This window comes from Arachis ipaensis, chromosome B9 (genome assembly GCF_059453495.1).
Source record: "Arachis ipaensis isolate K30076 ecotype BB chromosome B9, ASM5945349v1, whole genome shotgun sequence".
In the NCBI taxonomy this organism is placed as follows: Eukaryota; Viridiplantae; Streptophyta; class Magnoliopsida; order Fabales; family Fabaceae; genus Arachis; species Arachis ipaensis.
Window position 1 is genome coordinate 124,551,464 of NC_142444.1, and position 12,890 is coordinate 124,564,353.

General features: G+C 34.7%; 2 protein-coding genes across 3 annotated transcripts; one reads left to right on the top strand and one right to left on the bottom strand.

Moving 5' to 3' along the window:
• Positions 1-488: 488 nt before the first annotated feature.
• On the top strand, positions 489-7,749 carry LOC107617931 (COP1-interacting protein 7). 2 transcript variants are annotated; one of them, XM_016319820.3, is made up of 13 exons: positions 489-959; positions 1,568-1,747; positions 2,073-2,193; positions 2,274-2,331; positions 2,446-2,498; positions 2,584-2,642; positions 3,185-3,337; positions 3,443-3,639; positions 3,786-5,338; positions 5,428-6,375; positions 6,558-6,963; positions 7,243-7,308; positions 7,424-7,749. In XM_016319820.3, the coding sequence occupies exons 1-13, from the start codon at positions 901-903 to the stop codon at positions 7,492-7,494; spliced, it is 3,924 nt and encodes a 1,307-aa protein (XP_016175306.1). In that variant the 5' UTR covers positions 489-900; the 3' UTR covers positions 7,495-7,749. The 2 variants fall into 2 exon arrangements, with proteins under 2 accessions (XP_016175306.1, XP_020967980.1); XM_021112321.2 differs by having other exon boundaries at positions 517-959; positions 3,223-3,337.
• Positions 7,750-8,351: 602 nt separating this feature from the next.
• On the bottom strand, positions 8,352-9,972 carry LOC107617017 (Protein phosphatase 2C family protein). The gene is made up of 5 exons (XM_016318854.3): positions 9,819-9,972; positions 9,429-9,722; positions 9,072-9,342; positions 8,848-8,945; positions 8,352-8,649 (listed from the first exon to the last, which is right to left on the bottom strand). The coding sequence occupies exons 1-5, from the start codon at positions 9,849-9,851 to the stop codon at positions 8,512-8,514; spliced, it is 834 nt and encodes a 277-aa protein (XP_016174340.1). The 5' UTR covers positions 9,852-9,972; the 3' UTR covers positions 8,352-8,511.
• Positions 9,973-12,890: the final 2,918 nt, after the last annotated feature.

Genomic DNA, 12,890 nt, shown 5'->3' on the forward strand with positions numbered 1-12,890 from the left:
TCTTTTCTTATAATAATATAATTAGGATTTTAGTAACAAGTGTATTACAAATATTTATTATGTTTTATATCACTAATTTATTTTGAAACTTATAATTATTAAATACATTCATAACTTAGTACTATTTGTTAATTAAAAATTTTTATTTTAAAAACCTTAACGAATACTTTAAGATGTTGATTAGCAAAATTCTAAAAATTAATAGGAGTAGTAGAGTAATATAGAACTTGCTGGTGTTTCAAAAAAATAAAAAATAGAAATTGCTGGTTTCCAACTTGCCAAACAGGTATAAAGTACACTAAAAAATAGACGAAGGGTAGTATAGTAAATTTAAACCAAGACCTCTGAGTTTCAAGCAGATCTGTCTGTCTAATCCAGTCATTGTCACTATTGGGGGCGCTCCAATACCGTTTGTAAGTTCTGTTGAAATTCCAATTATGCCCTCAATAATTTCCAATATTTGCAATCTAAACAGAAAAGATGAAACTCCATTTGGATTGTCACACAGAAAATAACCCGCACCGGAATTTGGAGCAAAAATGAGAAATCTTTGGATTCTCTCTCTTCATTTCTCTTTGCAACTTTTTCTACTTCTGCTGAAGGCATTGCTTTTCCATTTGTAGCTCTTTCTGTAACTCACTCTTTTGTTCCGAGTCCTAAAGTCTAACAAAGCTTCATTTTCAATAAAAAAGCTTGTCTTTTTTTTATTTTTTTTTCACTGAACCCCATTTTGGGTTGTATTTGTTCAACCCCTTTTTCGTTTTCTTCTTTTAAGATTCCTTTGTTGAGAATCCTTTTGTAGTTGGCCACTGATCTCGGGAAAAAACCCAAAGTTTCTGCTTTTTTAGTCTTAGGCTCTTAGCTTCTGTGGTTGGTGTTTTTTAGTGTTGCAAAGAAACAATGAACTCTTCAACAAGGTTGGATTCAGCTGTGTTTCAGCTCACACCCACAAGAACCAGGTAATAATAGTAACACTCCAATTCATCAATGGTTTGCATGTTGGGTTTCTTTTCATTTTTGTCATTTTTCACCTCAAAGAAGCAAACTTGGCACTAATAAAGGATTGAATTTGGGTTATGGAATGGTGAAGCTTTCGTAGGCACTATGTTTTTTGTGTTAAGACATTTGCTAGTTTCTGAACCGGAATAGTTCATTAAAGGTGCAATTTCTTTAGCTTATTTAGTTATTTCCTGATTTGGAGTGTGGTTCAGTTTAGTTTTACACTCAAGCGAGTTAACTTTTTTTTATTGGAGCCACATGGTTTGGCCTTTTTGCAACATGGGTATAACATTCCAGTTTAAGTTTGGTTAAGAAACTCTAATGTGCTAAAATTTGAAGTTCTATGGGTGTCTAAATATGGTTGTTTGGAATTGGTAATTTTTTTAGTGCCAATACTGAGGCTTAAGGAAGGTGGATTAACTCTGAGAAACCCTGTTTTGTGTTTGCTTTCCATTTTTGTATCCCTGATTGATTCATCTTAAAACTCGATGTAATTGAGAATGTAGTAGTATCTGTAGCCTTACTTGTGGTTTTGATGCATTACCCTCTGTGCTGTTCTGTAAATCAGGTTTGACTTGGTTATAAATGTGAATGAAAAGAAGGAGAAAATAGCATCGGGCTTGCTACATCCGTTTCTATCTCACTTGAAGGCTGCTCAGGATCAGATGGCCAAGGGTGGTTATTCAATTGTTCTTGAGCCTGATGGTAGCCGCGATGTCACATGGTTTACCAAGGGAACTGTTGAAAGGTTTGACTTTTTAACTCTCGGTTTATAATTGCGGTCTCTATTTCTTGGAAGTTGAATTTATTTTATGTTTGCTTCTTAGACAATGTCATCGCCTATACACAAGTATGGATCTCAATTGTTGCCTTTTTTGTGATCTTTATGCTTAAATTCTTGTTATGTCTCTGTTTATTTAGTCTTTCGAAACAAAAGATATGCGCTGGGAAATTGGCAGTGAAGTCATCCTTTGGGGGACTTAAAAAGTTTTCCCTTTTAGAAATGTTTTCTAGGTTACATTTTTGGTTTGTACAAATTTACCTGGATAAACTTATTTCTCTGCTTTTTCTAGGTTTGTCCGCTTTGTGAGCACTCCTGAGATATTGGAACGTGTGTATACTACAGAATCTGAAATCTTACAAATTGAAGAGGCAATTGCAATTCAAGGAAACAATTGCATAGGGATTAGCACTGTAAGTAAATATATATCATATTCTATGATTTTTTTACAGCACCAAAAGACTATTTCTTCAACAATCATACATTTCTGCAGGCGGAAGAAAATCAAGTAAAACATGTAGAAAACACTGAAGCCACACCTGAAAGAACAAGTAAGTTTATTGCAAAATATCACTCTGCACAGAATTGAACAATTATATATTTGGTAAAATGTCTGCTAAGATTAAGAATTGTTTACAACTGAGGAATCTTGCTTCTTTACGTAGGCCGAAAGACTGTGCAGGATACCAATGAGGAGAGAGCAATAGTCCTTTACAAGGTTAGTGGTCTTTCATACCTCCATTAATTTATTATTGGATTGATTATGTTCTATTCACATTTCACTGTCCGTGGTTATGTCCCAGCCTGATGCAGAGCCACCTGCAGCAAATGGAAGCACCACTGCATCAGAAGAAAACTCAAAGTAAGTGCCGATTTTCTATCCTTCGAATTTTTCCCTCAACTATGAGCACCTCAGGTAGAAGCTTTCAAGTTTTAATTAAGGCTGTGTATGATTAAATAAAAGATGTATGTACCTGTCCTTAACATACTTAAATATGCCAGCCATTGCAGTTATTTCTAATTCGGGCAACCTTTTCTTTTTTTCTAAAGAGAATAGACAAACTCTGTTAGCAGTAAGTCGGAAAAAGAATTTTAGGGTGAATCTTATATAAGCTTGGCCATAACTTGATTTTTCGATGTATAATTCTGTATTGCAAGCAGCATGTTGGAAAGCGTATCTCTCTTTGGGATAAGTAATCTAATTTAGGGATCACTGCATGCAAAAAGACATAGTCTATAAATACATCTATGATAGTGTGAAACTGTTAGGATAGCTGTTTCTACTTTGTTAGCTTGTCTTATACTTTATATTAAAGTTTGTCTTATTCATTGAGTTTCCTTGCACTTTGTAAAACAGAATTTTAAAACCTATTTTGTGTTCGCTTCTATGACATATTATATTAGAGCCCATCTTCTGAAAGTCCTAGAGTCCCGTAAATCAGTGCTGCAGAAAGAGCAAGGCATGGCATTTGCACGTGCTGTTGCTGCTGGTTTCGACATTGATCATATGCCAGCCTTAGTCTCATTTGCTGAATGCTTTGGAGCATCGCGCTTATTGTAAGGAAAGCTTTTCTTTTGTAGGCTATTTTGACCTTTTGTATTGGTCGGTAAAATCTTTGGTTCTTCACTCGTTTACCTGGTGCTAATTTCATCACGTGTTAGGGATGCATGCTCAAAATATAGAGATCTATGGAAAAGAAAACACGAAACTGGACAGTGGCTTGAAATTGGAGCTGCCGAAATGATGTCCAATCACTCGGACTTCCCTGCATTAAATACATCAAACATCACATTTCCCATCATGGCCTCTACACCGCATACTCAGTCAGACTCGGGGAATAATGGGAAAGCAAATTCAGGTGCCTATCAATTCCAACATACTGTAAACTTGTAAATATATGGATTTATCATTAGTAGTTTAGAAAATCATAATATCGTATTATTCATATCTTTTCTAACATGCCCAAATGCATATGTCTTGACAATTTTGTTTGCACATTTTCAGATGTTCCTCCAATGGGTCAACCATCTCTAAGTCCTGGGGATAATAGTCAAGGTCAATTCCCGCACCCTATGTTTCCTCCATGGCATGTCCATTCTCCCCTGGGTGCTGTACCTGTCTTTCCACCATATCCGGTTCAAGGTATACCCTACTACCAAGCTTATCCTGGAAACAGTCCATATATGCAGCCAAATTATTCACCTATGGAGGAGCCAAGATTTGCTTCTGGTCAAAACATGAGGCACAGAAGGCATTCCATGGATAGTAGACACAGCAATACTGAATCCGAAACATGGGATGTAGAAACCTCAAAATCAAGGTTGCAGGATGAAGCGGATATGGATAGGGATGGTTCACAGAGCAGAGATCGACAGAAGGGTAGCCGATCAGGCAGAAAGAAATCTGGAATGGTGGTCATTCGGAACATCAATTACATAACAAAGGCTGAAAATTCTTCTGGCAGTGAATCATATTCAGATTCTGGCTCAGAAATAGATGAAGGCCAAGATGCTCAGGAATCTGTGAAGACCTTGAAAAGAAGGGACAGAAGTGAATCTGCGAAGAGGTTGAACTTGACAGATAAGGAAGTAGACCATGGGAATGATGCAGATGGAGGACACTGGCAAGCATTCCAAAGTTGTTTATTGAGAGATGCTGATGACAATAGACATGCCATAGACCAAGAACAATTCGATCTGCCAAATGCAAATTCCATGAGAAGAAAGAAACATGTTGTAGGTGATGATCCTTTGGTTTCTAGTGAGCGAGATATGCATGAACTTCAAGGCAGTGGTTCTATAGATATGCATAGCATTAGCAAAGGACTGACCCTCAAGCCTAGGGCATCCGGTGATGATTTATCATTGTCTGTGAAGGAAGGGCATTCTAGTGATGGCAGGTCTATAGATGTACAATCTTTAGAAGTAAATGGAATAAGGCGTGGTTATAGGACTGTTGGAAATGATGATTTCATAGTCCCAAACCATGAAGGTCACTTTGGTAATTCACACCCTTCCTCGGATATGGAAGCAGTCAGTGGACTAGGTTATTCAAACAATAAAATGGAAAGGAAGTTGTTTCATGATATGAATGATGACTCCTACATAGTGGACCATAGATCGGTTGCAGTCAATGATGTGGGACATGATGAGAGAAATGCTATTGACATGGACTCTGAGTTTCCAACGTCGCATAAGGAAGAAAAATCATCTAATGGGATAAATTATGAGCCAGATGAATTGAGCATGATGCCTGAACGTGGAGCGGAAATGGTGTCGATGAGTTATGACCCTGCTTTAGACTATGAAATGATGGCTGAGGCTGAAGGTTCTTCTTTGCAAGATAAGAATAACAAAGGGGTCGTGACTGAGGAATCTGCGAAGCCAGATAAAGTGCAGAAATCAAAAGTTACTCCAAATAGTTCTGATAAGATTAAGGCTGTTGGGCCAATCAGGAGAGGGAAGCCTTCTAAACTGAGTCCTTTGGACGAGGCTCGAGCCCGTGCTGATAGATTGAGAAACTATAAAGCTGATCTCCAAAAGATGAAGAAAGAAAAGGTACTCATTTCTTTTCATGTTGTTCACTTGTTCAAGGTTACTCATCTGTCATTCAACTCTATTCATTTCTGTTTATTGATAATAACTAGGAAGAAGAGGAGATAAAACGCCTAGAAGCTTTAAAGCTAGAGAGGCAAAAGAGAATTGCTGCCAAGAGTGGCACAGTTACAACAAAGTCACCAGTAACCAAGAAACAATTACCGGCAAAACTTTCACCAAGCTCTCATAAAGGATCAAAATTTAGTGATTCGGAACCAGGACCATCCTCACCCCTTCAAAGATTCCCTGTCCGAACTGCTTCTGCTGGATCTAGTGATTACTCAAAAGTCTCCAGAACCAGCAAATTGAATACCAGAAGCCAGTCGTCTGAAAACAAACTAAGCCGATCGGTGTCTTCTTTGCCTGAATCTAAGCCTGAGAAGGGTGAAGGTACAACAGATACTAAGGCATCGATGGCGCGGATTAGAAGATTATCAGAACCTAAAATGAGCACTGTCCGTCAGACTTCCTCAGCTAAGCCGCATAACGCCGGGACAATATCAAAGACTAAATCCGTTGATGGACCTGAGAGCAGAAAGATTTCGGCTATAGTGAGTTACGATAAAAGCAAGACTGCCGCCCTTCCGGAACTGAAAATCAGAACTTCTGCAGCAAGTGATGATGTTCAAAACAAATCATCAGTCAAAGAGAAGGCACAGAAATCGAATGGTAACAAGCCTTCTGTGAACTCAGACAGTACCTTAGGAAAGAAAAATGAAACACAAACTTCACCCTCTAAAGACCTAGATGACAATCCTGTTGTTGAGAAGACTGTTGTGATGCTTGAATGTGAGAAACCTTGTGCTCCTGCTATTCATAAATCAGAAGAAAAAACTGAGACACTGAAAAAGCAATATGATAATGAAGACATGAAGGAGAAATCTGAGGCAGCATCAAGATATGTTGCTATTCGTGCACCTGTTTCACCTCCAAGCATGGATATGACAGATACTGCAACATCAGGGAGCCAATCGCACCTGCCACATGCATCTACTGGAGTATGTATTCATAACTTAGATGATATAGCTTTGCGCCTTTGATTATAGCTAGAGATATGCTAAATCTATTCAGCACTAATGTCTTATTTTTACCCTTATCTGCATGATTGTAGAAATGCATATATTGCTTAGAACTTCTTTGTGCATCATCTAAGTTTGAATCTGATATCTTCCCAAATCAGGTCAAATTGAATGATAAAGAGAAAGAACATTCGAAGTCATTTAACATTTCTGTTGCCGAGGAAACATATCAAGCTCCATATGCCCGAGTTTCTTCTTTGGAAGATCCTAGCACCAGAAATACAGAGTATGGTAAAGCTGTCCCAACCGTTTTAGAGGCCACGGCAATTGGCGGGGAGAGTGTTAAAGCACATGTGTCCGACACTCGAAACTCAACACTTGAGAAGATTCCTGAAGCAGTTGAGAAGCCTCAGGTAAAGGAATCATCAAAAGGTTTCCGAAGACTATTGAAGTTTGGAAAAAAGAGTCACAGCTCAGCAAATTCTGGACACAGCATTGAATCCGATAATGCCAGCAATGATGGTGCTGAGGCAGATCAGATTGGAACGAATGGTTCGTCCATTGAAGGTAATCTGCTCCTCCTGGACCTCAGCATAATCAATCTTCTTCCATGGATATTAAATTTTGTCCATATCAATTTTTTTTTTCTATTTTCTCTAATTATATCATTCTTTTTGTATAAATATTTATCTTGGCTATGTTATTGTGACATGTTACCTAATATGTATTGCCTTCGTATTTTCGTATCGTATTGTATCTTGCCGTATCTAGTATTTGTACCCGTATTAGCGCAACACTTACCCTGAGATTACAGACTTATCGTCATATGTCCTGTTTCATGTTCAGTTCATACTTTGAAGAATCTGATCTCTCAAGATGAAACACCAACTACCAGCTCAACTCAACAAAAATGTGAGTACTCAATGCATGCTCTCAATTAATTTAAGTGCATTTGAATTAACTTTTTGATATCTATAATCCATTCCATTCTTAATATGTAAAATGGTAAACCATATTCTTTGTGCAGCTTCTCGGTCGTTCTCATTGCTATCACCATTTCGAAGCAAGAATAGTGAAAAGAAAATAAATATGGCTTGATACAATATAGTGGTTTCACCCTTCACTTGGATTCCTCTCTTGTTTTCTTTCTTTCTTTCTTTCTTTCTTTCTTTCTTTCTTTCTTTTCCAGTTGATGTCATTAGTTATTGTGTGGTTGCGAAAAGATCACCGAGTAATTAATATATAATATATTGCTGTGAAATTGATCTTTGTATGTAAATTCATGTGCTGCTGTTCATATTCCGAATCAATTTGTATATTTACTAGTATCTTATTAAATTAGATATTATCTTTTGGATCGAGGTGTTCTCCTTTCTATTTTCATTTTTTGTTATCCGAAAAATCTTGGGTTATTAAAAATTATGAAGTGACAAATAAACTATTGAAAATTTACATTTTGGACAGATTAGTTCTTTATGAAAAAAAAATTATCAATAAAATCTTCTAAGATAATAAATGTGGATAAGTTAGTTTAAATTAAGACTTTTCACCTTAATTATAGATGGCTAATTTGAAGGTAATCTAGTTTGTTATCCTGGTTTTGGAAGATTTTATTGACTTTTTTTTAACTAATTTGTTTGAAGTGTAAATTATAGGTGTTTATTTGTCATTTTATTCAAAATAAAATTATATTAGTATTTCATGTTTTGAATACGAAGACAATTCAATTGCTTTTTGAAAATTCTCTTTGGGCATTTTTGAAGAAAACAACAGAAATAATATTGATAAATGCTAGGCATGACTATGTTTTTAGACATTAAATAGTACGACGTGGATCTTACTCTGTGGATTCAATTAGTTTGGTTTTTATTTTCTTTAAGATCTCAAACTAATTATTCTAATAATAAAAATGAATATCATTAATTTAATTGCATAATCCAAAAGAAAACTCCAAAGAAAGAAAGGAATTTGAACTTGAATCTAATCTAACACAATATTCTGTTGAACAATATACTTTCTTTTCTAAAACCATTGAAGTCAATGGACCATAAAGAAACATAGGCATTCTACACTGTCACATTTCTATAGATATTGCCTATTAGGATTGCATGATTATCACTCAAAGCGAATGATTAAGCATGAGATGTTGCTTTTGCTCATCCTATTCATAGCTTCCTTTGCCAAGAATTCCGCTGCTTCTTGGGGATCCTCTATGTGACTTATCAGATTCACTGCCTCTTGATTCTGCATCACCTACATATACACATATACATATGCAAGATTCAATTTTTTCCCGCTTTTCAAAAACACACTTGTATGCTTTATGAGTTTTGTTAACGAGTTATTAATGTTTTAGAAACTTACTACTTCTAAAATGTTAACAAATGTCCTTAGAATACTCGTTGATAAAACCTTGACAATTATAATGGTTTAAAACTTTAAATAGCTTACCTCCCATATACCATTGCTGGCCATTATCAGAAATTCAGTATCTGAATCAATCCTTTCTCCTTTCACAACAAGTTCTGAGCCTCTAGAATGACTTTTACCTGATTCACATCTATACTTTGTTAAACACAGCTATAGCATCCAAAATAAGATGCGAAAAATGATAGATATATTAAATCAACAAAAAACAAAAGAGAGTGTTTTGTTAGATTAAATATGCGCAATACCGGAGAAGAGTCTGCGAGACCAATGTATTCGTGGTGAATGTTGGTGGTGTCTACCAGATGATGTGTGATGATGAGCTATGCCATCTCTGCAGACAACAGTTTTATAATCTCCCATGTTTGCTATCACAAGCTTCTCTCCATTGATCACCATAACACATGATCCTGAACCCATTCTGCTTCTTTCATCTGATTCATACTCCTCTCTTATCTTTGCCCTTGCACCAAGGTATGCCCTCTTCAGCGTTTCCTTGCTTTTCCTCCTTAAATGAGACTATAGTTTTCGACATCAGACCAAACATATAGGATTCAAGAATCTTCAATAACAAAGTAACACAATGATAAAAAAAATCAATTAACCTCTTGAAGCTTCTTGTTAAAGAAATTGGATTGAATGTACTTGGTAACCACATCTCCAACTACAACGTCAAACATTCCGAAATACCACAATTCATTATGATCCATTTGCTCTCTTTGCACCACTACTGAATCAAAGTTCAAAAGGTCTTTTTCAGAACCTTGATGATGCTCCACCACATAATATCCATGTGTTATTGGCATCATCCATGAAGGCTTCTTTGCAGGCACCATCACATGCTTTCTCTTTACTCCTCTTCGGCCGCGGCCTAGCAGAAACCGTTTCAGCCGGAAAACCTTACAAAACCCAAACACAACAGCCAAAGATTATTAGTTCTTGATCTATAAAGAATCATTCTTGCCATCACTTAATCAAGATTGAACAAAAATTACCTTAAGCTTGAGAGGAAGATATTTGAATCCCATCTTTTTCTTTTTCTCTCTCTCAGAGAAAAAATGACATATGGTTGCACAATATGTTGAACAAAGAAAATTAACAAACCAAGCTTTGAATATAGATCAGAATATAACATGAGAAGAACCTTAGGCTGATATATGTATTGAAGATAGTTGTTGAGTAACAATTGGCCTTGGTGCCTTTCATAAAAGGGTTTTAATGAGTTTCAAACCCCTTAACATTCCTAGCGGTTACAAAGAAATATATATTTGAAAATGTGTGTTTTAAAAATATTTATATTAACTCATTCTCGATATTTTTATGTAATTTTTAGTCATTAAAAATAAAAAAGGCTATTAATAATTCAATATAAGACTACAAATTAAATGTACTCTAGAAATGTAGAAATGTTTATTTTGTTTTTCTGGTTTGACTAATTAAATTGAGAACTATATAAGTCTTCAAATAAATTTGTGTTTTGACTCAAAGATACCCATAAATTGTAAAGAAAGTAATGTTAAATGCGTTGAGAAGAATTCTGAATTTAGAAAAGGTACTCCAATTAGCTTCAATCTTCAGATAGGAGGAAACTTTGAATAGGAATTAAATGTCAAGAACCATAGAGTAAATAAAACGAAAAATCAACGCGTTGGGTTGACATATACCAAGTATTCCTAAAAGTAATTGATAATTAATTAATTAATTAATTAATCAATTAATTAGAATTTTACTAAGGATTATTCAGTTATTCTAACCCCTTTTACGAGTTAGTATTTCTAAGTGGATGTTAAACCTCTTGTATATATATATATATATATATATATTTTTTTTTTTTTGGTGACTTACCTCTTATATATTCTTTAAAGAAAAAGTATACGGTACCAACATATTATCTGACAACTTATTGTCAATAATAATTAATTATTATATTTTAAATACATATATAAAGAGACACATTCAAAAAATATATTTATAAAGACATTTCTATTAAACACGGTCATAAAAAAGATATTTTTATTAGACACATCTACAAAAATACTTTCATTAAACACGATAATAAATAATAATTGGTAGAAGTTGGCAGAAATACTGTTGATAACGTAGCGAGATTGTTATTTAAAAAAATAAAAGGTTGACCATGTATTAAAATGCATTTATCAAGTTTCAACAAGGTAAACAAACTACTCTTAAGCTGATCAATTACTAATTAATTAATAAAAGCATGTTACAAACGGCATGAAGAGGCATAACAAATATTTATGAACGGCACATGGCACGTCGATATTCATGGCTTTTGGTTGTTATATTAAGGTGGCTTGTTATAAATCCTCGAAGCGAATCGGTTTTACATTTTTTTTAAATTATTGATTTAATTTTAATGCTATGAGTTAGGTTTTATTTTAAATATTTGCTTATTAAGTTGGTTGCGTATTTTGAATGTGCCCTACCTGGAAGATGGGGTGCTTGTTGTAAGAGTAACTCTATTTGTTTGGTTCTTCTCTGTTGATAGATAATTTTATTTAATTGCACTTGGGTGTTCTTGATTTCCTATAAAATGAAAAATACTAATGTGGATGCAAATTTAAACTCATAACTGTTGTTGCTGATGACTTTGGCTTAAATTTCTTTAGGCATTTAACTTAGGCATAGAATCTGTTCCACTTATAATTCACGAGTAGTAAAAAGTTAAATTCTAACATATTTCGACACATTTCTATAATTATTAAAATCTAAAAATAAAATAAAATTTTAAAAATTTATCTAATCATCGTCACATACATAACATAAATTAAAGTAAAAACTTATATATATATATATATATATATATATATATATATATATATATATAATTCATCATCGAAACATAAATTTTGCCATTATAAGGTAAGTTCTTATTATATCTTTTATATTGAGAGTCATAACCAATAAAAACACATTTAGCGGACCTAAAATCTAATTTACTCTTACTGTATGGCCTTAATGAGGGATAACAAGCACCGCCAAATACTTAGAAGAGTATAATAAGATAGTTTGTTAAAAATCAATTCAAAAGGGAATTTATTGCCCAAAACATGTGTTGCTAATCTGTTGATAAGATAGGTAGCAATAACTACAGCTTCATCCTAATAAGTCTTGGGGATGGCAACAGTTAAAAGTTTAAATAAACTCATTTTAATGAGATGTTTATGCTTCTTCTCTGTCCTTCTATTCTGTTGAGGGTATATGGATAAGAGAACCTATGCTAAAAGCCTTCTTGTACCATATACGCAGAAAAGATTTTAGATGTATACTCACCACCATTATTATATTGTAATTCTTTTAATTTGTAATTTGTCATTTTTTCTATGAATGATTTTTACTGCTTAAACACAGTAAAGATATGAGATTTATTGACTAAAACAAATGTGCATGTGTACCTAAAATATGCATCAATGAATGTTACATAATACCGTCATTCTAAATGAGAAATAAGAGGTGTTAGATCCCAAACATCATAATACACTAGTTGTAGAGGAGTTGTGTATATAGTATTAGAGTCAGAATATGATAAAGAATGCATTTTAGCATTAGTACAATACTCCAAGTCCTGATAAAGGAGGAGGATTGTGTTAGGTCTTCAACAACTAACATAAAAACATAGTTGAACCCCCATAACATGAATCAAAGATATTATTGCGCTAAAGCTAGGTCGTTGTCCGGAAGCAACGTGCTGTATGGCTCGAGTACGGTGTCAAATGAGCAAGAGCCGCTGCATCGGTGCCCGGATGTAGTGTTAAATGAGCAAGGGTTCCCGCGTTTTCGTGAACGGATGAAGGTAAATAAACTAGTTCACAAAGTAAAAGGTAAAGGTCGGAGCGAAAGAAGGTTGAGATTTGGGACATGGAACATAGGCACTCTAACAGAAAAGTCCATGGAGGTGGTGGACACCATGATAAGGAGGAAGATTAACATTATGTGCCTATAAGAAACAAAATGGGTTGGTGCGAAAGCTAGAAAATTGGATACTTCTGGTTTCAAACTTTGGTATACAGGAAATGTGAAGAATAGAAATGGGGTTGGTATTATTG